Below are 26738 nucleotides of genomic sequence, written 5' to 3'. Positions count from 1 at the left end.
TCCTTTGGTTCTTGACCCTTCCGCTAATGGGAACAGTTACTCTCGATCTTACTCTGTCGAGACTCTTCATGATTTTGAACTCTTCTATCAAATCTCCTCTCAACCTTCTCTGCTCTAAGGAGAACAACCCCACCTTCTCCAGTCTATCCACGTAACTGAAGTCCCTCATCCCTGCAACCATTCTAGTAAACCTCTTCTGCACCCTCTCTAAGGCCTTTACATCCTTCCTAAAATGCGGTGCCCAGGACTGGACACAATACTCCAGTCGTGGTCTAACCAGTGTTTTATAAAGGTTCATCATAACCTTGCTTTTGTACTCTATGCCTTTATTTATAAAGCCCAGGATCCTGTATGCTTTCTTAACCGCTTTCTCAACCAGCCCTGCCACTTTCAATGATTTGTGCACATATACTCTAGATCTCTCTGTTCCTTTTAGAATTGTACCTTCTAGTTTATATTGCCTCTCCTCATTCTTCCTACCAAAATGTAACACTTCACACTTTTCTGCATTAAATTTCATCTGCCACGTGTCTGCCCATTCCATCAGCCTGATTATGTCCTCTTGAAGTCTATCACTATCCTCCTCACTGTTCACTACACTTCCAAGTTTTGTGTCATCTGCAAATTTTGAAATTGTGTCCTGTACACCCAAGTCCAAGTCATTAACATATATCAAGAAAAGCAATGTCCCAGCACCGACCCCTGGGGAACACCACTGTACACCTCCCTCCAGTCCGAAAAACAACCGTTCACCACTACTCTCTGTTTCCTGTCACTGAACCAATTTTGTATCCGTGCTGCTACTGCCCCTTTTATTCCATGAGCTTCAATCTTGATGACAAGCCTATTATGCGGCACTTTATCAAATGCCTTTTGGAAGTCCACATACACCACATGGACTGCATTGCCGTCATCGACTCTCTCTGTTACCTCATCAAAAAACTCAATCAAGTTAGTTAAACACGATTCGCCTTTAACAAATCCGTGCTGGCTTTCCCTAATCAATCCTCACTTGTCCAAGTGACTGTCAATTTTGTCCCGGGTTATCGTTTCTAAAAGTTTCCCCACTACCGAGGTTAAACTTACTGGCCTGTAGTTGCTGGGTTTATCCCAACACCCTTTTCTGAACAAGGGTGTAACATTTGTAATGCTCCAGTCCTCTGGCACCACCCCCATATCTAAGGATGTTTGGAAGATTATGGCCAGTACCTCTGCAATTTCCAGCCTTACTTCCCTCAGCAACCTAGGATGCATCCCATCCGGATGCTGTAGTTATCTACTTTAAGTACAGCTAGCCTTTCTAGTACCTCCTCTTTATCAATTTTTAGTCCATCCAGTATCTCAACTACCTCCTTGTTTACTGTGACTTTGGCAGCATCTTCTTCCTTGGTAAAGACAGATGCAAAGTACTCGTTTAATACCTCAGCCATGTCCTCTGCTTCCATGTGTAGATTTCCTTTTTGGTCCCTAATCGGTCCAACCCCTCCTCTTACTACCTGTTTACTGTTTACATGCTTATAGAAGACTTTTGGATTCCCTTTTATGTTGGCCGCCAGTCTATTTTCATACTCTCTCTTTGCCCCTTTTATTTCATTTTTCACTTCCCCTCTGAACTTTCTATATTCAGCCTGGTTCTCACTTGTATTATCAACCTGACATCTGTCATATGCCCCTTTTTTCTGTTTCATCTTACTCTATCTCTTTCGTCATCCAGGGAGCTCTGGCTTTAGTTGCCCTACCTTTCCCCCTCGTGGGAATGTACCTTGTCTGTATTGGGCCAGAAACATACTGATCAAGAAAGTTCTCCTGAATGCACTTCAGAAATTCTCCCCCATAAGAACTAGATTCAATATAAGTTTAAAAAATGGTGACGGAGAAACTAACGAGACTAAAGATAGACAAATCTCCATTACCCGATGGTTTCTACCCCAAGGTATTAAAAGAAGTGGGTGAGGAAATTGTTGATGCGATAGTATGATCTTCCAGAACTCTCTCAATCCCCCCTGGATTGGAAAACTGCCCATGTCACTCCATTATTTAAGGAGGGGAGGAGAACTAAACTAGGAAATTATAAACCTATTAGTCTAACGTCAGTTGTGGGGAAGTTACTAGAATCTGTTATTAGGGACAGAGTGACTGAGCATTTGGATAAACATGAACTGATCAGAGAGAGCCAGCGTGGATTTGTAACGGGTAAGTCATGTGAGGCGGTAACTAAAGTGGTAGATAAGGGAGTGTCTATGGATGTTATTTATATGGACTGCCAGAAGGCATTAGACAAGGTTCTATATAAGAGACTGCTAGCAAAAATGAGAGCACATGAAATTGAAGGTAACCTATTGGCTTGGATAGGGAATTGGTTAGGAGGTAGGAGACAGAGAGTAGGGATAATGGGTATGTATTTAAATTGACAGCATGTGACTAGTGGTGTCCCCCAGGATCTGTACTGGGTCTCAGCTTTTCACTATATTTATAAATTAGTTAGATGAAGGAATAGAGAGCTATAGTTTGCTAATAACACCAAGCTCCTGCTTCATCGAACCCTATCAGCATATTCTTTCTAATCCTTTCTCCCTCATGTGTTTATCCAGCTTCCCTTTAATTGCATCTATGCTCTTTGCCTCAACCACCCCTTGTGGCACAGAGTTCCACATTCTCACCACTCTCTGGGTAAAGAGGATTCTCCTGAATTCCCTATTGGATTTATTAGTGACTATTTTATATTTATGACCTCTAGTTCTGGACTCCCCCACAATTGAAAACATTTTCTCTCTGTCTATCCTATCAAACCCTTTCATTATCAGGTCACCCCTCAGCCTTCTCTTTTCTAGAGAAAAGAGTCCCAGCCTGTTAAGCCTTTTCTGATAAGGATATCAGTCCTGGTAACATTCTTGTGAATCCTTTTTTGCACCCTCTCCAATGCCTCTACATCCTTTCTATAATATGGAGATCATATGGAGAACTGTGCACAATACTCCAAGTGTGGTCCAACCAAGGTTCTATACAAGTTTAACATAACTTCTCTGCTTTTCAATTCTATCCTCTAGAAATGAACCCCAGTGTTTGATTTGCCTTTTTATGGCCTTATTAACCTGTGTCACTACTTTTAGTACCCCCAGATCCCTTTGCTCCACTACTCCATTCAGACTCTTATTATCCAAGCAATATGTGGCCCCCTTATTCTTCCTACCAAAATGCACCACCTCACACTTGTCTATATTGAAATTCATTTGCCAATTACACGCCCATTCTGCAAGTTTATTAATGTCTTCTTGCATTTTAATGTATTCTTCCTTTGTATTAACTACACCCCCCAATTTGGCGTCCGCAAATTGAAATTGTACTTTTGATTCCCAAGTCCAAATTGTTGATGTAAATTGTGAACAACAGTGGTCCCAGCACCGATGAGACCATAAGAGATAGGAGCAGGAGTAGGCCATTCGGCCCCTCAAGCCTGCTCCGCCATTCAATGAGATCATGGCTGATCTGATTTTTACCTCAACTCCACTTTCCCGCCTTTTCCCCATATCCTTTGACTCCATCGTTGATCAAAAATTTGTCTAACTCAGCCTTGAATGTATTCAATGACTCAGCCTCCACAGCTTTTTGGGGTAAAGAATTCCAAAGATTCACGACCCTCTGGGAGAAGAAATTCCTCCTAATTTCCGTCTTAAACGGGCGATCCCTTGTTCTGAGACTATGCCCCCTAGTTTTAGATTCCTCCATGAGGGGTAACATCCTGTGGAACATCACTTCCCACCTTTTGCCAGTCTGAGTAACTACCTTTAACCCCTACTCTTTGTTTTCTGTTTTGTAGCCAGCTTGCTATCCATTCTGCTACCTGTCCCTTGACTCAACATACTGTGTTGGACTTTATCTCAAGAGTGTTGAAATACAATGGGGTGGAAGTAATATTACAGCTGTACAGAGCTCTGGTTAGACCCGACCTGGAGTACTGCATTCAGTTTTGGGCACTGCATCACAGGAAGGATATATTGGCATTGGAGGGGGTGCAGCGCAGATTCACCAGGATAATACCGGGGCAAAAAGGGTTAAATTATGAGGACTGGTTGCATAGACTAGGCTTGTATTCCCTTGAATATAGAAGATTAAGGGATGATCTCATTGAGGTGATTAAAGGATTTGATGGGGTAGATAGAGAGAAACTATTTCCTCTGGTGGGGGAGTCCAGAACAAGGGGGCATAATCTTAAAATTAGAGCCAGGGTGTTCAGGGGTGATGTCAGGAAACACTTCCTCACACAAAGGATAGTGGGAATCTGGAACTCTCTTTTCCAGAAAGATGTTGGGGATTGGGGGTCAATTGAACATGTCAAAACTGAGATTGATAGATTTTTGTTGGGCAAGGGTATTAAGGGTTATGGACCCAAGGCGGGTAGAAGGAGTTAAGATAGAGATCAGTCACAATCTAATCGAATGGTGGAACAGGTTCACGAGGGGCGGAATGGTCTACACCTGTTCCTATGACAACCCTTTCCTGTGATATTCCCCTAGGATGATTTTCCCTGTGTTGATTTTCCCCTGGGGAGATATCCCCCTGGGGTGCAGCTATATTCCCCTGGTGTTCAGGTATATTCCGCTGGGGTACAGCTATATCTCCCTGGGATGTAGGTATATCCACCCTGGGGTGGAAGTACGTTCCCTTGGGGTGCAGGTATATTCCCCTGGGGTGATATCCCCCTTGGGTGCAGGTATATTCCCCTGGGGTGATATCCCCCTTGGGTGCAGGTATATTCCCCTGGGGTGATATCCCCCTGGGTGCAGGTATATGCCCCGGGAGTGCAGGTATATTCCCCTGAGTGATACTCTTGGGAGCAGGTGTATTTCTCTGGGGTGATATCCCCCTGGGGTGCTGGTATATCCCCCTAGGGTGAAGGGCTATTCCCCTGGGTGATAGCCCCAGGGGTGCAAATATATCCCCCAGGAGTGACATCCCCCTCGGGTGCAGGTAAAGACCCCTGGGGTGCAGGTATATTCCCCTGGGGTGATATCTCCTTAGAGTGCAGGTGTATCCCCCTGGGTGATACCCCTGGGGTGCAGTTATATCTCCCTGGGGCGATATCCTCCTGGGGTGCAGGTATATTCCACTGGGGTGCAGGTATATTCCCCTGGGGTGATATTCTCCTCGGTTGCAGGTATATTCCCCTGGGGTGATATCCCCCTGGAATGCAGGTATATCCACCTGGGGTGCAGGTATATTCCCATGGGTGATATCCCCTTGGGGTGCAGGTATATGCCCCTGGAGTGCAGGTATATTCCCCTGGGTGATATCTCTGGGGTGCAGGTACATGTCCCTGGGGTGATATCCTCCTGGGGTGCAGTTATATTCCTCTGGGGTGCAGGTATGTTCCCCTGGGGTGATATCCTCCTGGGGTGCAGGTATATTCCCCTGTGGTGCAGGTATATTCCCCTGGGGTGATATCCCCCAGGTGTGCAGGTATATCCTCCTGGGGTGCAGGTACATTCCCCTGGGGTATACCCCCCTGGAGTGCAGTTAATCCCCCTGAGGTGCAGGTAAATTCCCTTGGGTGACATCCCCTGGGGTGAAAATATACCCCCCTGGAGTCATAACCCCCTGGGGTGCAGATATATCCTGGATACAGCAAAGGCTATGGGCCCCGACAACATCCCGGCTGTAGTGCTGAAGACTTGTGCTCCAGAACTAGCTGCACCTCTAGCCAAGCTGTTCCAGTACAGCTGCAACACTGGCATCTACCCGACAATGTGGAAAATTGCCCAGGTATGTCCTGTCCACAAAAAGCAGGACAAATCCAATCCGGCCAATTACTGCCCCATCAGTCTACTCTCAATCATCAGCAAAGTGATGGAAGGTGTCGTCGACAGTGCTATCAATGGAAGGTGTCGTCGACAGTGCTATCAAGCGGCACTTACTCACCAATAACCTGCTCACTGATGCTCAGTTTGGGTTCCACCAGGACCACTCGACTCCAGACCTCATTACAGCCTTGGTCCAAAAATGGACAAAAGAGCTGAATTCCAGAGGTGAGGTGAGAGTGACTGCTCTTGACATCAAGGCAGCATTTGACCGAGTGTGGCATCAAGGAGCCCTAATAAAATTGAAGTTAATGGGAATCAGGGGGAAAACTCTCCAGTGGCTGGAGTCATACCTAGCACAAAGGAAGATGGTAGTGGTTGTTGGAGGCCAATCATCTCAGCCCCAGGGCATTGCTGCAGGAGTTCCTCAGGGCAGTGTCCTAGGCCCAACCATCTTCAGCTGCTTCATCAATGACCTTCCCTCCATCATAAGGTCAGAAATGGGGATGTTCGCTGATGATTGCACAGTGTTCAGTTCCATTCGCAACCCCTCAAATAATGAAGCAGTCTGAACCCTCATGCAGCAAGACCTGGACAACATCCAGGCTTGGGCTCATAAGTGGCAAGTAACATTCGCGCCAGACAAGTGCCAGGCAATGACCATCTCCAACAAGAGAGAGTCTAACCACCTCCCCTTGACATTCAACGGCATTACCATCACCGAATCCCCCACCATCAACATCCTGGGGGTCACCATTGACCAGAAACGTAACTGGACCAGCCATATAAATACCGTGGCTACAAGAGCAGGTCAGAGGCTGGGTGTTCTGCAGCGAGTGACTCACCTCCTGACTCCCCAAAGCCTTTCCACCATCTACAAGGCACAAGTCAGGAGTGTGATGGAATACTCTCCACTTGCCTGGATGAGTGCAGCTCCAACAACACTCAAGAAGCTCGACACCATCCAGGACAAAGCAGTCCGCTTGATTGGCACCCCATCCACCACCCTAAACATTCACTCCCTTCACCACCGGCGCACTGTGGCTGCAGTGTGTACCATCCACAGGATGCACTGCAGCAACTTGCCAAAGCTTCTTCGACAGCACCTCCCAAACCCGCGACCTCTACCACCTAGAAGGGCAAAAGCAGCAGGTACATGGGAACAACACCACCTGCACGTCCCCCTCCAAGTCACACACCACCCCGACTTGGAAATATATCGCTGTTCCTCATCATCGCTGGGTCAAAATCCTGGAACTCCCTTCCTAACAGCACTGTGGGAGAACCTTCACTACACGGACTGCAGCGGTTCAAGAAGGCGGCTCACCACCACCTTCTCAAGGGCAATTAGGGATGGGCAATAAATGCCGGCCTCGCCAGCGACGCCCACATCCCATGAACGAATTAAAAAAAAGTATATTCCTCTGGGGTGATATCCCCCTGGAGTGCAGGTATATCCCCCCTTGGGTGCAGGTATATCCCCCTGGAGTGCAGGTATATTCCCCTGGGGTAATATCTCCCTGGGGTACAAGTATATCCTTGGAGTGCAGGTATATTTCCCTGGAATGCAGGTATATCCCCCTGGGTTGATATCCCCCTATGTTCAGGTATATTTCCCTGGGGTGATATCTCCTGGGGTACAGGTATATCCCCTGGAGTGCAGGTATATCCCCCTAGAGTTCAGGTATATCCCCCTGGGGTGTTATCCCCCTAGAGTGCAGGGATATCCCTCTGGGGTGATATTCCCCTGAAGTTCAGGTATATCTCCCTGGCAGTGCAGGTATACCCCCTGGGGTGCAGGTATATCCTCCTGGGCTGATATTCCCCTGGAGTGCAGGTTTATCACCCTGGGTTGCAGGTATAGTCCACTGGGTTGTTATCCCCCTGGGGTGCAGGTATATCCCCCTGGAGTGCAGGTATATTCCCCCTGGGGTTATATCCCCTGGAGTGCAGGTATATTCCCCCTGGAGTGTGGGTATATTTCCCTGGGATACAGGTATAACCCCTTGAGTGCAGGTATATTCCCCCAGGTGTGCAGGTTTATCCCCCTGGAGTGCCAGTATATTCCATTGGGGTGCAGGTGTATCCCCCTGAGGGGTGATATCTCCCTGGAGTGCAGGTATATCCCCCTGGTGTGTTATCCCCCTAGGCCAATTTTGATGGTATTAGACAGGAACTTTCAGAAGTTGATTAGGAGAGTCTGTTGGCAGGCAAAGGGACATCTGGTAAGTGGGAGGCTTTCAAAAGTGTGTTAACTAGGGTTCAGGGTAAGCACATTCCTTATAAAGTGAAGGGCAAGGCTGGTAGAAGTAGGGAACCTTGGATGACTCGGGAGATTGAGGCCCTAGTCAAAAAGAAGAAGGAGGCATATGACATGCATAGACAGCTGGGATCAAGTGGATCCCTTGAAGAGTATAGAGATTGCCGGAGTAGAGTTAAGAGAGAAATCAGGAGGGCAAAAAGGGGACATGAGATTGCTTTGGCAGATAAGGCAAAGGAGAATCCAAAGAGCTTCTACAAATACGTAAAGGGCAAAAGAGTAACTAGGGAGAGAGTAGAGCCTCTTAAGGATCAACAAGGTCATCTATGTGCGGAGCCACAAGAGATGGGTGAGATCCTGAATGAATATTTCACATTGGTATTTACGGTTGAGAAAGGCATGGATGTTAGGGAACTTGGGGAAATAAATAGTGATGTCTTGAGGAGTGTACATATTACAGAGAGGGAGGTGCTGGAAGTCTTAACGCGCATCAAGGTAGATAAATCTCCGGGACCTGATGAAATGTATCCCAGGACGTTATGGGAGGTTAGGGAGGAAATTGCGGGTCCCCTAGCACAGATATTTGAATCATCGACAGCTACAGGTGAGGTGCCTGAAGATTGGAGGGTAGCAAATGTTGTGCCTTTGTTTAAGAAGGGAGGCAGGGAAATGCCTGGGAACTACAGACCGGTGAGCCTGACATCTGTAGTGGGTAAGTTGTTAGAGGGTATTCTGAGAGACAGGATCTACAGGCATTTGGAGAGGCAGGGACTGATTAGGAACAGTCAGCATGGTTTTGTGAGTGGAAAATCATGTCTCACGAATTTGATTGAGTTTTTTGAAGGGGTAACCAAGAAGATAGATGAGGGCTGTGCAGTAAATGTGGTCTACATGGACTTTAGCAAAGCCTTTGACAAGGTACCGCATGGTAGGTTGTTACATAAGGTTAAATCTCACGGGATCCAAGGTGAGGTAGCCAATTGGATACAAAATTGGATTGACGACAGAACAGAAGGTGGTTGTAGAGGGTTATTTTTCAAACTGGAGGCCTGTGACCAGCGGTGTGCCTCAGGGATCGGTGCTGGATCCGCTGTTATTTGTTATTTATATTAATGATTTGGATGAGAATTTAGGAGGCATGGTTAGTAAGTTTGCAGATGACACCAAGATTGGTGGCATTGTGGACAGTGAAGAAGGTTATCTAGGATTGCAACGGGATCTTGATAAATTGGGCCAGTGGGCCGATGAATGGCAGATGGAGTTTAATTTAGATAAATGTGAGGTGATGCATTTTGGTAGATCGAATCGGGCCAGGACCTACCCCGTTAATGGTAGGGCGTTGGGGAGAGTTATAGAACAAAGAGATCTAGGAGTACAGGTTCATAGCTCCTTGAAAGTGGAGTCACAGGTGGATAGGGTGGTGAAGAAGGCATTCAGCATGCTTGGTTTCATTGTTCATAACATTGAATACAGGAGTTGGGATGTCTTGTTGAAGTTGTACAAGACATTAGTAAGGCCACACTTGGAATACTGTGTACAGTTCTGGTCACCCTATTATAGAAAGGATATTATTAAACAAGAAAGAGTGCAGAAAAGGTTTACTAGGATGCTACCGGGACTTGATGGTTTGACTTATAGGGAGAGGTTGGATAGACTGAGACTTTTTTCCCTGGAGAGTAGGAGGTTTAGGGGTGATCTTATAGAAGTCTATAAAATAATAAGGGGCATAGATAAGGTAGATAGTCAAAATCTTTTCCCAAAGGTAGGGGAGTCTATAACGAGGGGGCATAGATTTAAGGTGAGAGGGGAGAGATACAAAAGGGTCCAGAGGGGAAATTTTTTCACTCAAAGGGTGGTGAGTGTCTGGAACGAGCTGCCAGAGGCAGTAGTAGAGGCGGGTACAATTTTGTCATTTAAAAAGCATTTGGACAGTTACATGGGTAAGATGGGTATAGAGGGATATGGGCCAAGTGCAGGCAACTGGGACTAGCTTAGTGGTATAAACTGGGCGACGTGGACATGTTGGGCCGAAGGGCCTGTTTCCATGTTGTAAACTTCTATGATTCTATGATTCTATATCCTCCTGGGGTGATATCCCACTGGAGTGCAGGTATATCCCCCTGGGCTGCAGGTATATTCACCTGGGTTGATAGCCCCCTGGGGTGCAGGTTTATCCCCCTGGTTTGCAGGTATACCCCCCGAGGTGCAGGTATATCCTCCTGTGGTGATATCCCACTGGAGTGCAGGTATATCCCCCTGGGTTGCAGGTATATCCCCCTGGGGTGCAGGTATTCCCCATAGGTTATATCCCCCTGTGTGCAGGTATATTTCCCTGTGGTGTTATCCCCCTGGGGTACAAATATATCCCCTGGAATGCAGGCATATCCCCCTGGGGTGCAGGTATATCCTCCTGGGGTGCAGGTATATTCCCCTGGGGTGATATCCCCCTGGGGTGCAGGTATATCCCCCTGAGGTGATATCCCCCCTTGTGCAGATATATTTCCCTGTGGTGTTATCCCCCTGGGTTACAGGTATAGCCCCCTGGAGTGCAGATATATTCCCCTGAGGTGAAATCCCCCTGGGGTGCAGGTATATTTCCCTGAGGTGATATCCCCCTGTGTGCAGGTATATTTCCCTGTGGTATTATCCCCTGGGTTACAGGTATATCCCCCTGGAGTGCAGATATATTCCCCTGAGGTGATATCCCCCTGTGTGCAGGTATATTTCCCTGTGGTGTTATCCCCTGGGTTACAGGTATATCCCCCTGGAGTGCAGATATATTCCCCTGAGGTGATATCCCCCTGGGGTGCAGGTATATCCCCCTGGGGTGATATCCCCTTAGGGTGCAGGTATATCTCTCCAGGGTGATATCCCACTGGGTTACAGGTATATCCCCTGGAATGCCGGTATATTCCCCTGGAGTGCAGGTATATTCCCCTAGGGTGCAGGTATATCCCCCTGGGGTGATATCCCCAGGAATGCAGGTATATCCCCCTAGGGTGCAGGTATATCCTCCTGGGGTGATATCCCCTTGGACTGCAGGGATATCCCCCTGGGGTGCAGGTATATCAACCTGGGGTGCAGGTATATCCTCCTGGGGTCATATCCCCATGGACTGCAGGTGTATCTCCCTGGGCTGCAGGTATATCCCCCTAGGATGATATCCCCCTGGGGTGCAGGTAAATCCCCCTGGGGTGCAGATATATCCCCCTGAGGTGATATCCCCTGGGGTGCAGGTATATTTCCCTGGGTTCAGGTAAAACCCCTCCAGCGCAGGTATATTCCCCCTGGAGTGCAGGTATATTCCCCTGGGCTGATATCCCCCTGGAGTGCAGGTATATCCCCTGGGGTGCAGGTATATCCTCCTGGGGTGGTATCCTCATGGACTGCAGGTGTATCCCCCTGGGGTGCAGGAATATGCCCCTGGGATGATATTTGCCCGACTCGTCGGGTTCAGCCCAGATTTAGGTTTGAAATAGTCGCTGAATGATTGGACTGTCTCTTCAATGAGCTTCGAGGTCGTGCTTTATGATTGGTTCAGACTCTGCGCGCTGTGATTGGTCCGCAGTTGCCGGGTGATTTTATTGGTTATCGCTGTAATAATGCTGCGGTGTGATTGGCTACCGGGCCACAAAATTCGTCTGTTGATTGGCCGATGTTTCCATCCCTCCGCTGATTGGCTGATCGGTGCCGGTTTGACTGCGGCCGCTCGGGCGCCATCTTGGTTGCGCATCTGAGGCGGAGAAAGGAAGGAAAATGGTGGCGTTCTGGAGACAGGCCGGGCTGAGGTACAACTCGAGACCGGGGATAAGGCCCTGGGAACCGGGCTGGAGTATCACCCGGGACAGGCTCGGAGTGTAGGCCCGGGGGGGTGTTACGGTTCCTCACATTCCCCATGAGCAGGGCTGAGGAGCGGCCACCTTGAGGCCTGGGCTGGAGGTTATTGCGTGCGGCCTCGTTCTCACTGTGTTGAAGACGCCGGTCGACGCTCACCGGGAGCCCGGTCCTGGTCCTTGCACCCGGGCCTTGCGGGTTAACGCCCGGCCCAGCGTGAAGTACAGATCGGCCCTGGGGCGATGCACCTGTGGGCGGTGGCAGTTGGAGGAGCTGCAGAAAGTTGTAGTCAACCCGGTCAGATTTTCTATCCAGGCTCCATGTAGTTATTTCTACAGAGGAAGTCCGGGGAGATCTCTTCACACTGGTGTATGTGACGGTCCCCACTAATGAACAGATTGAAATAGGTGTCCGCAGCAATTGGGGTCTGCGGGGAGATTTAATGGTGAGGGTAATGCGGAGCTCACGGTCAAAGCGTTGGCACGGCTGAGCTTTTCTACCGTGGGAACTGTATGAACGGTAGCCTCAGAGTCAGAAGGTCCTGGGTTCAAGTCCCACTCCAGAGACTTTAACAAATAATCTAGGCTGACACTCTGGTGCAATACTGAGGGAGTTTTATTTTTTGTTCATTCATGGGATGTGGGCGTCACTGGTGAGGCCGGCATTTATTGCCCATCCCCAATTGCCCTTGAGAAGATGATAGTGAGCTGCCTTCTTGAACCGTTGCAGTCTGTGTGGTAAAGGTTCTCCCACAGTGCTGTTAGGAAGGGAGTTCCAGGATTTTGATCTAGCGACGATGAAGGAAGGGCAATACATTTCCAAGTCGGGACAGTGCGTGACTTGGAGGGCGATGTGCAGGTGGTGTTGTTCCCATGTGCCTGCTGCTCTTGTCCTTCTAGGTGGTAGAGATCACGGGTTTGGGAGGTGCTGTCGAAGAAGCCTTGGTGAGTTGCTGCAGTGCATCCTGTGGATGGTACACACTGCAGCCACGGTGCGTCGGTGGTGAAGGGAGTGAATGTTTAGGGTGGTGGATGGGGTGCCAATCAAGTGGGCTGCTTTGTCCTGGATGGTGCTGAACTTCTTGAGTATTGTTGGAGCTGCACTCATCCAAGCAAGTGGAGAGTATTCCATCACACTCCTGACTTGTGCCTTGTGGAAAGGTTTTGGGGAGTCAGGAAGTGAGTCACTTGCCATTAGAATACCCAGCCTCTGACTTGCTCTTGTAGCCACAGTATTTATGTGGCTGGTCCAGTTAAGTTTCTGGTCGATGGTGACCCACAGGTTGTTGAGGATGGGGGCTTCGGCGATGGTAATGCCGTTGACTGTCAAGGGGAGGTGGTCATTGTTTGGCACTTGACTGGCATGAATGTTACTTGCCACTTATCAGCCCAAGCCTGGATGTTGTCCAGGTCTTGCTGCATGCAGGCATGGACTGCTTCATTATCTGAGGGGTTGAGAATGGAATTGAAGACTGTGCAGTCATCAGCGAACATCCCTATTTCTGACCTTATGATGGAGGGAAGGTCATTGATGAAGCAGCTGAAGATGGTTGGGCCTAGGACACTGCTCTGACGAACTCCTGCAGCGATGTCCTGGGGCTGAGATGATTGGTTTCCAACAATCACTACCATCTTCCTTTGTGCTAGGTATGACTCCAGCCAATCGAGAGTTTTCCCCCGATTCGCATTGACTTCAATTTTACTAGGGCTCCTTAATGCCACATTCGGTCAAATGATGTCACGGGCAGTCACTCTCACCTCACCTCTGGAATTCAGCTCTTTTGTCCCTGTTTGGACCAAGGCTGTAATGAGGTCTGGAGCCGAGTGGTCCTGGTGGAACCCAAACAGGGTATCGGTGAGAAGGCTTTCGGTGAATAAGTGCCGCTTGATAGCACTGTTGATGACACCTTCCATTACTTTGCTGATGATTGAGAGTAGACTGATGGGGTGGTAATTGGCCAGATTGGATTTGTCCTGCTTTTTGTGGACAGGACATACCTGGGCAATTTTCCACATTGTCGGGTAGATGCCAGTGTAGTAGCTGTACTGGAACAGCTTGGCTAGAGCGACTTCTAGTTCTGGAGCACAAGTCTTCAGCACTACAGCCAGGATGGACCCATAGCCTTTGCTGTATCCAGTGCACTCAGTTGTTTCTTGATATCACGTGGAGTGAATCGAATCGGCTGAAGACTGGGGATCTGGTGAGGAGGCTGAGATGGATCATCCACTCGGCACTTCTGGCTGAAGATGGTTGCAAAGCTTCAGCCTTGTCTTTTGCACTCACCTGCTGGGCTGTTACATCATTGAGGATGGGGATGTTCACGGACCCTCCTCTTCCTGTTAATTGTTTAATTGTCCATCACCATTCACGACTGGATGTGGCAGGATTGCAGAGCTTCGATCTGATCTCATGTTTGTGGGGTCGCTTAGCTCTGACTATAGCATGCTGTAGTGGAAACATCATCACATTGGTTCCAATCCAGCAAAGAACTGGCAATTTATTTGGAAATTTGTGCTTCTCAGCTATGTGAACTGAACAGCAACTTTGAGGATGCTCTGGTTCTGTTTTAGCCTGTGAGGGCTAAATGTGTGAGTTTACTGTCACATGGGTGCTTTTATCGGAGAGTGGGGGGATTGTAGTCATGCAGTGGCAAGTCAATGGCTGAAGGGGAAGAGCACTCCATTATTTACCTGAGTCGCAAACCAATGCAGCAGAAAAAGGGGCACTGAACGAAGGGGAAGAATGTTAGCATAATATGAGCATTACAAAGACAGGTGGTATTTCTTGGGCCGGAGAGTATCGTAAAACATGATGCAATCGCAAGATAATACCATCGAGCCTATCTCCGTTCAGTCATCCAGAAAAACCCAAATGCCCCTTCACAATTTTGCCTATCCTCGGCATTGTATAGCATTTTTTAGTGTGATATTGTATTTAATTTAGAAGTAATCATCTTGCCAATGTGACCTGTCACAATAGTACTGTTCCTTTGAGATGCAATTGTGACATGAAAAAGATTTCAGAGTTAAAGTTTAATCTGTTTTGATTGCTGTAGGAAAGACACCTGGAATTCTGGAGAATGTTCTGTATCTCTGTACTGGTGAAGTGTTGGAGGGGTTTTTAAAACCACATAACACTATTTCTGTAGAGGAAGGACGTTATCTTGGAAGTTTGTGCCTTTTTGGACCTTCCATGCTGTATGAGTGAGAATACTGTCTTTACACTGTAGTATAAGGCCTGTCTGAATTCCACATATCTGTCCAGTCCTAATAATGCCCGGTGTTCTCTAATAATTTGGAAAGAAACATTGGGGATCATTTTCATCTTCGCTGCCAAGGCAGTAAGCGGACCGAGTGGGTTACCTGCCCTTTATAGAACCCGCCCAGTTTACATTCCATTGAAAGCAGTGGGACAAAAATCAGGTGCGTTCTATAAAGGGTGGGCAATCCGGTTACTGTCCAGGCGGTGAAGGTTTTGTCCTTCAAAATGTGGATTGTATTTGAAGAGAGAACAAGCTGTATAATAGGGTGAGGTTAGTGCTAGTTACAGTTCTGTTATTTGTGGGAGGAATTCTAGGCAAATAATTGAGCATCAAAGAAAGACCTGCATTTTGTAGCGCCTCTCACAGCCTCAGGAAGTCCCAAAGCGCTTTACAGCCAATTAAATATTTTTGAAGTGTAGTCACTGTTGTAATGTAGGAAACACGACAGCCAATTTGTGCACAGCAAGCTTCTACAAGTAGCAATGAGATAATGACCAGATACTCTGTTTTAATGTTGAGGGATAAATATTGACCAGGGAGAACTCCCAGCTCTTCGAATAGTGCCACAGGATCTTTTACGTACACCTGAGAAGGCAGACAGGACCGCGTTTTGACAGCACCTCCGACAGTGCAGCGTTCCCTCAGTACTGCACTGGAGTGTCGGCCTAGATTTTGTGCCAAAGTCTCTGGAGTGGGACTTGAACCCTCAACCTTCTGATTCTGAAGCGAGAGTGCTACCCACTGAGCCACAGTTGAGCAGGTTGGCACAATCTCCTGGGTGTAATATTGACTGGTAAATTTTGCCCCTCTAGTTTTGGTACTAATGCATTAAACAAGCCGAGTAATAACACTGCTTCGACATTTAATAAACTGCCAGAGGGGCAAGTATGATGGACCAGCTGGTCTCTTCCTGCCTGTCAATTTCGTACGTACGGAGGTTGAAGAGAAAGGTTACAGTGATGTCACTAACAGGAATGGTTTGCCGAGAAGGGATGTTGAAACCAGGAAACTGGACCCATTTAAGAAGCAGCAAGATACTGTAATGGGCAGTGTTGATATTCTGGAAGAATGAGATGAAAAAGACTGAAGGACCTTCATTATACAAACCCATCTTATAAAAGTGCCAAGCTAAAGATAGATTTAAAAAAAAAAAATGAAATTCCTTGTTCCTTCCAGAATCTCGCATAGAACTAAACCAGAAATGAAAATAGGGAAAGATTGATCTAAAAATATAGTGACATTTTCTGGCTAACGCTGAGATTGCTTTGACTGCTGAAGTAGAGTCAAGACACATTCCTTTTGGGACTGGCCATTCTCCTATTATTCCAGTTGAGAACGTACCTTTTTGTACGAGTGGATCAGGTGAAGCTGAACGAGGGATGAAGGTGATTAGCCCCACACAGTGAACATCTTGGAGCCCAGGAACCTGCCCATGAGGCTTTACAGCAGTGCTGAAGTTCCAATGCTTTGTTAGACGCGGCATTACTGTGACAAAAGCCCGTCATTATATTTGAGCCAAGCATTTTGATTTTTTTTCTCCCCCCTAGCTACATTCGCTACTCTCGGATCTGTGCACAGGCGGTGAGGGCTGCTCTGAAACCCCAGTACCAAGCAGAGGCCAAGAAAGTGGGAGACACAAGTGTCAAAGTCAGCAAGGTGAAAGAGTAAAATGTAAGTACTGTGCTGTCCTGCTGGAGGAGTTAATGGATTCTCCGAATTCAAAATGGCTTTTTATCAAAAGGTAAATCCAGCATACTGAACTTGGTAGCACTACGATGTTGGGAACGCACTTTATTTTTAACGACATTTAAGCCGTAGAATGTTACAGCTAGAAACAGGCCATTCGGCCCATCAAGTCTGTGCTGATGCTTTTCTCCACATGAGCCACCAAGTCTAATCCCACTCTCCTGCTTGCTCCTCATACCCTTTTAATATTCCTCCTCAAGCATGTATTTTACTCCCTTTACATAGAGTTTGCAGTCGCTGCTTCAACAAAGGTTTTGTGGCAGTTGATTCCACCTGCTTCCATTTTTTTGAAAAAAAATGTCTTTGAGTGACATCTATAACACGTAAGTATTTAATCTGCCAGTAGAGGGCCTCTGCTGGTTACAGTGTCCCACTGACGCATGCTGGAAGCTCAGGCACCTCAGTTTTCTCTCTCTGACTATTTCAGATAATGGATTCTTGTAAATTAGACCAGGAAACAAACATTTCCATTTTCAAATCTTAGATCTATCCTTGATCCAAGCAGTTTTGGTCCTGGCTCCTTGATTAGATTTGCTGTAAATTGTGTCAGGTTAAACTGACATGGTATAATGTTACAGGGGACCTGTGTCCCCTAGCATTCCCTCACCAGTGAGATGATGTTTAACAGTCAGTTGTTTTTACAAGGAATATGGATTTTGCGAAGTAACAGAATACAGTGGAGTTGTGAATATGTATTAAATGCTAGTAAAGACTCCTTTTATCTCCTAATGTGGGGTAGAAATTGGGAATTTTTTCCCACTCCCGTGATAGCAGATGCAGCTACTATTTTAATAATCATCTGCTTCCTTGTCCAATATAGAACCTTTTATAGAAAATGAGTGTGTAAAGTTCAAGCAAAAAGCTAAAAAGTTTCCTTTCTCCTCTCCTGGAGGCAGCGACAGTGTTGAGTGCCCTCGGTCCTCTTGTAAATCATGCAAGTCACCATCCTTCCTGGGGACCCCCCCCCCATTTCCTGGCCAAGGGAAAAAGACCAATTGTAGTGGTCAGAGATCAGCTAACTCAGAAAAGACTAGGGATTGAATCTCAGAACTCCCATGTTAAGGGTGAATGTGCACAGTGAGCTGTTGGGAGGGTTATTGTAAGTAGTTAATCCTGTATTACTCAGTGCATGCACAGTAACCTGTAAGTATGGTATGGTTGGCATTGAAATGTTAATTTGCAACAGTGCTGCAGGAGAAAGGCCTTTAACATTCTGGTGCAAACTTTAGAGTTGAAACAAAATGGTGGATGTTTTCACGTAGGGTTGCAGTACCTTTTTAATGGACTTGAAAAAAACACTGCTGTTAAGAATAACTAACTCTGACGTGGATTTTTAAAATTCATTCTTGGGATGTGGGTGTCACTGGCAAGGTAGCATTTATTGCCCATCCCTAGTTGGCTGGAATTGATAGGCCGGCTTTAAGAGTCAACCATGTTGGTGTGGGACTGGAATTGTTAAGGACATTAGTGAACCAGTTGGGTTTTTACGACAATCTGATTGCTTCATGGTCACTTTTACTGATACCAGCTTTTTATTCCCAGATTTTTTTAACTGAATTCAAATTTTTAAACTGCCACGTTCTCTGGATAATCAGTCCAGGCCTCTGGATTACTAGTCCAGTAACATAACCACTCCACTACTGTACCCTTGACAGTCGTGGTAGGTAGGTATCTGTGGCTGCAGAGCTGCTGTACAATTTCCTTATGAGATTTTTGTACTGGTGGTAATTCTGGCTAATTTACTAGCTGACAACTTAAATTCAGTGTTGCTTTAGTACTGCTCGTGGTGTTGGAATCATCCTCATTATTGATGTATTGAAGTCATCACCTGAGAAACCACAGTCAGTATTTGTACAGACTTGACTGTTCGACTTTAAATGGATCCTTTTGCAAGTGTGCGTGGAGTGGTGCCTTGAACGATGGTACTTGTAACACTGTACAGCACATGTCATGGCTTGAGAGAGCAAGGAGAAGTTGTACTTACTGTAGTCTGCTAATTGTATTTCATTTACTCTAGGATCTGAGCAACTTCCACGGACCTGAGCTTTTGAATATGAGAACTCTGCTGACCCATCATCCTGAAAGATGGAACTGCGAACCCATTCGAAGACTGTCTCTGCAAAACTGACCAAATGCTAATTCAAATACAGATCTTATTTAAAACATTATTTGTCTCTTTTTTTTTAAGGAGATGGTGATGGAATTTATTTCTCTTAAATTGTCTTGAGTGCTTGTATTGAGTAAGCTGGCTGGTCTGTGGGGACATTGTGACTGAAAAACGTGTCACTTTTTTTATTGGAAACAGTGACCAGAGGAAATCTTCCATGGTCCTTGAATTGTTAACCAAACATGAACAATGTTAATTGTTAGGGAATTTGTTAGGTGGTAGGAGAAAGAGTAGGGATAATGGGTATGTACTTAAAATGTCAGGATGTGACTAGTGGTGTCCCCCAGGGACCTGTACTGGGGCCACAACTTTTCATTATATAAAGGACTTAGATGAAGGAATAGAGAGACCTATATCCAAGTTAGATGGGAGTAGAAAGTTGCAAAAGGACATTGATAGATCAGGTGAGTGGGCAAAACTGGCAGATGGAGTTCAGTGTGGGGAAGTGTGAGGTCATCCACTTTGGACCTAAGAAAGATAGATCATAGAATAGAATCATAGAAAATTTACGGCGCAGAAGGAGCCCATTCGGCCCATCGTGTCTGTGCCGGCTGAGAAACGAGCCACCCAGCCTAATCCCACTTTCCCGCGTTTGGTCCGTAGCCCTGTAGGTTACGGCTCTTCAGGTGCACATCCAGGTACTTTTTAAATGAGTTGAGGGTTTCTGCCTCTCCCACCCTCTCAGGCAGTGAGTTCCAGACCCCCACCACCCTCTAGGTGAATTTTTTTTTTCTTCATTTCCGCTCTAATCCTTCTACCAATCACTTTAAATCTATGCCCCCTGGTTATTGATCCCTCCGCTAATGGAAATAGGTCCGTCCTATCCACTCTATCTAGGCCCCTCATAATTTTGTATACATCAATCAAATCACCCCTCAGCCTCCTCCGTTCCAAGGAAAACAACCCCAGCCTATCCAATCTGTCATCATAGCTAAAATTCTCCAGTCCTGGCAACATCCTCGTAAATCTCCTCTGCACCCTCTTTAATTCAATTACATCCTTCCTGTGATGTGACCAGAACTGTGCGCAGTACTCAAGCTGTGGCCTAACTGGTGTTTTATACAGTTCCAGCATAACATCCCTGCTTTTATATTCTATTCCTTGGCTAATAAAGGAAAGCATTCCATATGCCTTCTTAACCACCTTATCTACCTGTCCTGCTACCTTCAGGGCTCTATGGACATGCACACCAAGGTCGCTCACTTCCTCTACACCTCTCGGTATCCTCCCATTTATTGTGTATTCCCTTGCCTTGTTTGCTCTCCCCAAATGCATTACCTCACACTTCTCCGGTGAGAAGCTAGGAACTGTGGAGGAGCAGAGAGATTTAGGGGTCGGAGTACAGAAATCACTAAAAACTGGAGGACAGGTACAAACATAATTTAAAAAGGCTAATGGAATGTTAGATTGAGTCTGCAGCACAGAAACAGGTCATTATCACAAGAGGGCTGGAAGTTATGTTACATTTATACAAAGATGTGTTTAGACCCCATTTAGAGTACTGTGTTCAGTTCTGGGCACCGCACTTCAGGAAGGATATATTGGCCTTGGAGGGAGTGCAGCGCAGATTCACCAGAATGATACTGGGGCTAAAAGTGATAAAATATGGAGACAGATTGCATGATTCTGGCTTGTATTCCCTTGAGTTTAGAAAACTGAGGGGTGATCTGATTGAGGTGTTTAAAATGTTAAAAGGATTTGATAGGGTCGATATGGAGAAACAAGAATTTTTTTTTATTCGTTCATGGGATGTGGGCGTCGCTGGCGAGGCCGGCATTTATTGCCCATCCCTAATTGCCCTTGCGAAGGTGGTGGTGAGCCGCCGCCTTGAACCGCTGCAGTCCGTGTGGTGAAGGTTCTCCCACAGTGCTGTTAGGAAGGGAGTTCCAGGATTTTGACCCAGCGACGATGAAGGAACGGCGATATAGTTCCAAGTCGGGATGGTGTGTGACTTGGAGGGGAACGTGCCCATGTACCTGCTGCTCTTGTCCTTCTAGGTGGGAGAGGTCGCGGGTGTGGGAGATACTGTCGAAGAAGCCTTGGCGAGTTGCTGCACTGCATCCTGTAGATGGTACACACTGCAGCCACTGTGCGCCGGTGATGAAAGGAGTGAATGTTTCGGGTGGTGGATGGGGTGCCAATCAAGCGGGCTGCTTTGTCCTGGATGGCGTCGAGCTTCTTGAGTGTCGTTGGAGCTGCACTCATCCGGGCAAGTGGAGAGTATTCCATCACACTCCTGACTTGTGCCTTGTAGATGGTGGAAAGGCTTTGGGGAGTCAGGAGGTGAGTCACTCGCCACAGAATACCCAGCCTCTGGCCTGCTCTTGTGGCCACAGTAATTATATGGCTGGTCCAGTTAAGTTTCTGGTCAATGGTGACCCCCAGGATGTTGATGGTGGGGGATTTGGCGATGGTAATGCCGTTGAATGTCAAGGGGAGGTGGTTAGACTCTCTCTCTTGTTGGAGATGGTCTTTGCCTGCCACTTGTATGGCGCGAATGTTACTTGCTACTTATCAGCCCAAGCCCGGATGTTGTCCAGGTCTTGCTGCATGTGGGCTCGGACTGCTTCATTATCTGAGGGGTTGCGGATGGAACTGAACTCTGCAATCATCAGCGAACATCCCCGTTTCTGACCTTTATGATGGAGGGAAGGTCATTGATGAAGCAGCTGAAGATGGTTGGGCCCAGGACACTGCCTTGAGGAACTCCTGCAGCAATGTCCTGGGGCTGAGATGATTGGCCACCAACAACCACTACCATCTTCCTTTGTGCTAGGTATGACTCCAGCCACTGGAGAGTTTTCCCCCTGATTTCCATTGACTTCAATTTTACTAGGGCTTCTTGGTGCCACACTTTGTCAAATGCTGCCTTGATGTCAAGGGCAGTCACTCTCACCTCACCTCTGGAATTCAGCTCTTTTGTCCATGTTTGGACCAAGGCTGTAATGAGGTCTGGAGCCGAGTGGTCCTGGTGGAACCCAAACTCTGAGCATTGGTGAGTAAGTGCCGCTTGATAGCGCTGTTGATGACACCTTCCATCACTTTGCTGATGATTGAGAGTAGACTGATGGGGCGGTAATTGGCCGGATTGAATTTGCCCTGCTTTTTGTGGACAGGACATACCTGGGTAATTTTCCACATTGTGGAGTGGATGCCAGTGTTGTCGCTGTACTGGAACAGAATGAGAGGGCATAATCTTAAAATTAGATCTCGGCCAATCAGGAGTGAAATCAGGAAGCATTTTTTCTCACAAAGGGTACTAGAAATCTAGAACACACTCCCCAAAAGTCTGGATGCTGGGACAACCGAAATTTTCGAGATTGACAGGTTTTTTTTAGGTGATATGGAGCAAAGATGGAGTTGAGGTGCAGATCAGCCATGATCTAATTGAATGGCTGAGCAGGCTTGAGGGCCTGAATGACTTTTTTTGGCCTCTGCAGTAAAGGTGGTGCTACATGAGGAGGTTTGGCCATTCTGTAGCATTCCTGAAAGGAAGGGGAACTGCGTTTCAAACCACAGTTGGTCATTACTGTTCTGGCATGTATACTTCATGTTAGCTGCTTTTGCCCTTGCAGCAGATGGCACAGCTCTTCGTCTGCCTATCTGCTGACCAAGACAGTTCTCGACAGTCACTGCCAGGCAGGTGCGATTGGGCCTGATGAAATGGATGATGGCATCTTGGCACACACAACCAATCAGACAGGGTTGGCTCTTGATCAGCCTGGTATGTCTTTTATGCAGTGTCACTGACATACTCTGGGGCTGCCTCTGAAAAACCATCAGGCACCACAGTTAGGTGTTCACATATCTTAGTGGTGCCCTTGGGTCTGCTCGCCCAGTTTTCTTTGAGAAGAAGAGCTTCCACTAGCTTGCAGATAGGTACCGTCAGGGAGTCACAGCATCAACCTGACCTTCATCGTATCCCTCAGTCGGATCTCTTTCAAGCACCTCAAATAGGGGACTTCCTATTGGGAAACCCAATGGTGCCAGGAGTGGTGCTGGGGGGAGGGGGTGGGTATATAATATACAGGAATTGACACAAAGACTCACGAGAATCTGAGTGCTAACAGAGGGTAGACAAAAAGGTTGGGAAATGGCTAAAATGCACTTCCCTTTATAATACTGAGTCCTTTCCATGGTTCCAGGGCCTAGACAACCTGGATGCCTATTTAAATGGGTATTTATGTCATGTGGTCTGCACCCCAGCACTGTGGGGAAATAGTGTGCAGTGCTGGCACACCTCCAAATGCATATTAAAATGATGCACCAGCCTGTTTTGAGGCAGGTGCTTCTACTGTTGCTGCTCCCACCCTGTAGGAAATGCTTCAGGAAATAAATTCAGTGAATTTCAGGTGGGCAGGACTACGACCAATTTTCCTCATCCTGCGCTGCAATAATTGATTGGTGCAGCCGGGCTGATGTATATAAAAGAGACGCAGCAGTGATGTTTGACGCTGGTGTACTGAGGCAGTGTGCCATGTGCGGTAGAGTATCTGGCCATATAGGTGCCAATAATGCAATGCAAAGCACCGGGGCTCTTCTATTGGGCATGGAGGCCTGAGGCTGACAGTACACCTGATGCAGAGAGGGGCCAGAAGATGCCTAGCTCATATCCCGAGGAGCCTACACCCCAACTGTGCATGACACTTATTAAGAGCAGGACTTTTATTCAAATGAGGCTGAAGTCCCATAAAAGAAAGACTTGCATTTATATAGTGCCTTTCATGACCTCAGTACGTTCCAAAGCTCTTTACAGCCAATTAAGTACTTTTGAAGTGTAGTCACTGTTGTAATGTAGCAAGCATAGCAGCCCATATTGCGCATAGCAAGTTCCCAAAAATAGCAAAGAGATAATGACCAGGGGGCAGAGAGGATCCTGGGGAGAACACTCCTGCCCTTCTTCCAAAAGTGTCATGGAACCTTTTGCATCCACCTGGGAGGGCAATCGGGGCCTCAGTTTAACGTCTCATCCAAAAGACAGCACCTTTCTCAGTACTGCACTGAAGTGTCAGCTTAAATTTTGCTTTCAAGTCACTGGAGTGGGACTTAAACCCACAACCTTCTGCCTCAGAGGCAAGAGTGCTACCACTGAGCCACGGCTGACATCTGAAGCACTTCGGATGCTCGTGGCCACAGGGGAGGTGGGGAATCAGATGTTAACATTTTTCTTCTGGTTGTCCCTATCCTTGTAATGGGCCCTCTTCTTATAATGGACTCTCGCCCAGAAATTATGCCACTGCATTTGGTTGGCCTCCAATGGCCAGTTCTTGAGAGCAGCCTTTGTGCCCTGAGTGAGTTAGAAAAAAAAATGACAGCAATTGAAGGACAGTCAGCAGCCCTTCAAAAGCTGCTGGTGCACAGTGTCCTCAGCATGTCATGCACTAAGCTCTGGGGGCACCACATAGATATCTAAATGAACTGACCTCACACTGTTGTGGTTGGTCTGTTCACTGGGATGTAGTGTCACGCGGTGCCTTGAGAAAACAGCAGTCCCAGTGGCTCTGAGCAGCATTATTCATCCCATGAAATTATAGAAGTTTCAGCAAAGGAGACCACTCAGCCCACTGTGCCCATGCCAGTACTAGCCCCACATTAGAACTTTAATTCCATTTTCCTGCTCCTTCCCTCGACACCTTAATATTATTCATTTTTACATGTTTATTTCATTCTCTCCTAAATTCTGTGACTGACTCGGTTTCACTAGCCACTTGTAGTACTGTATTCCATATCCTATTAACCAATTGTATGAAATTCTGTTCACCTCCCCCTTTAAGCTTTTAGTACTAACCCTAAAATGTATGCCCCCTTGTTACTCATTCACCAACTAGTGGAAATAATCTTTCACTATTTGTCCTCCCAAACCATTCAATAACTTTGAGCATTGCCCTTAAATCTCTCTAATCCTCTCTGCTCCAGTGAACACAGCCCTAGTTTTCAAATCTGTCATGGTAACTATGTCCGGTGCTATCAGTTTCTTGTATATAGGCACCCGTTGCTATCAACTTCCTGAGTGGCTATCCTTTATTTAATTATTCATTCTTGGGATGTGGGCAAGGCTGACGTTTATTGCCCATCCCTAGTTGTCCTGAGAAGGTGGTGGTGGGCCGCCTTCTTGAACCGCTGGCGGGTTGATACAACTGAATGGTTTGTTAGGCCACTTAAGAGGCCACGTTTGTGTGGGACTACAGTCACATATAGGCCAGACCGGGTAAGGACAGCAGGTTTCCTTCCCTAAAGGACATTAACAAACCAGTTGGGTTTTTACGACAATCCTTCATGGCCACTTTCACTGATACCAGCTCTTTATTTCCAGATTTTTAAAAACTTCACAGTAGAAGACACAAAAAACATACCAGAAATAGTGGGGAACCAAGGGTCTAATGAAAGGGAGGAACTTAAAGTAATTAATATTAGTAAAGAAAAAGTACTGGAGAAATTAAGGGGACTAAAAACCACCAAATGCCCTGGACCTGATGGGCTACATCCTAGGGTTCTAAAAGAGGTGGCTGCAGAGATAGTGGATGCAATGGTTGTGATGTTCCAGAATTCCCTAGATTCTAGAACAGTCCTAGTGGATTGGAAGATAGCAAATGTAACCGCTATTCAAGAAAGGAGGGGGGAGAGAAAACGGAACTACAGGCCAGTTAGCGTGACATCATTCAGGAAAATCCTGGAATCCATTATAAAGGAAGTGGTAACAGGGCACTTAGAAAATCATAATATGATTAGACATGGTTTTATGAAAGGGAAATCGTGTTTGATAAATCTATTGGAATTTTTTGAGGATGTAACTAGCAAGGTAGATAAAGGGGAACACAGTGGATGTGGTATATTTGGATTTTCAAAAAGCATTCGATAAGGTGCCACATAAAAGGTTGTTACACAAGAAAAGGGCTCATGGGATTTGGGGTGATATATTAGCATGGATTGTGGATTGATTAACAGACAGAAAACAGAGAGTTGGAATAAATGGATCATTTTCAGGTTGACACGCTGTAACTAGTGGGGTGCCGCAAGGATCGGTGCTTGGGCCTCAGCTATTTACAATCTATATTAATGACTTAGATGAAGGGACCGAGTGCAATGTATCCAAGTTTGCTGACGATACAAAGCTAGATGGGTAAGTAAGCTGTGAGGAGGACACAAAGAGTTTGCAAAGGGATATAGACAGGTTAAGTGAGTGGGCAAGAAGGTGGCAGATGGAGTATAATGTGGGAAAATGTGAGGTTATTCACTTTGGTAGGAAGAATAGAAAAACAGAATATTTTTTAAATGGTGAGACACTATTAAATGTTGGTGCTCAGAGAGATTTGGGTGTCCTTGTCTATGAAACAAAGCAAGTTAACATGCAGGTACAGCAAGCAATTAGGAAGGCAAATGGTATGTTGGCCTTCATTGCAAGGGGGTTGGAGTACAAGAGTAAGGAAGTCTTGCTACAGTTGTACAGGGCTTTGGTGAGACCACACCTGGAGTACTATGTACATTTTTGTTCTCCTTACCTAAGGAAGGATATACTTGCCTTAGAGAGGGTGCAACGAAGGTTCACTAGATTGATTCCTGGGATGAGAGGGTTGTCCTATGAGGAGAGATTCTCTGAAGTTTAGAAGAATGAGGGGTGATCTCATTGAAACGTATAAAATTCTTCGAGGGCTTGACAGGGTAGATGCTGAGAGG

General features: G+C 46.6%; 1 protein-coding gene across 1 annotated transcript; it reads left to right on the top strand.

Moving 5' to 3' along the window:
- Positions 1–11732: 11732 nt before the first annotated feature.
- Positions 11733–19065, top strand: atp5f1e (ATP synthase F1 subunit epsilon). Its single transcript, XM_068000716.1, has 3 exons — positions 11733–11843; positions 16699–16822; positions 18915–19065. The coding sequence occupies exons 1-2, from the start codon at positions 11812–11814 to the stop codon at positions 16817–16819; spliced, it is 153 nt and encodes a 50-aa protein (XP_067856817.1). The 5' UTR covers positions 11733–11811; the 3' UTR covers positions 16820–16822; positions 18915–19065.
- The last annotated feature ends 7673 nt before the right edge of the window (positions 19066–26738 follow it).

The sequence above is a fragment of the Heptranchias perlo genome, chromosome 19, assembly GCF_035084215.1.
Source record: "Heptranchias perlo isolate sHepPer1 chromosome 19, sHepPer1.hap1, whole genome shotgun sequence".
NCBI classification, from domain to species: Eukaryota; Metazoa; Chordata; class Chondrichthyes; order Hexanchiformes; family Hexanchidae; genus Heptranchias; species Heptranchias perlo.
Note: the sequence above shows the minus strand (reverse complement) of the source record. Positions and strands in the feature narration are given on the sequence as shown.

Excerpts from the sequence above, each read along its gene's own strand:
- atp5f1e (XM_068000716.1), top strand. The coding sequence starts at position 11,812 with ATGGTGGCGTTCTGGAGACAGGCCGGGCTGAG. Across the intron at positions 11,844-16,698 it reads TGGAGACAGGCCGGGCTGAG|CTACATTCGCTACTCTCGGA; the intron begins GTACAACTCGAG and ends TCTCCCCCCTAG.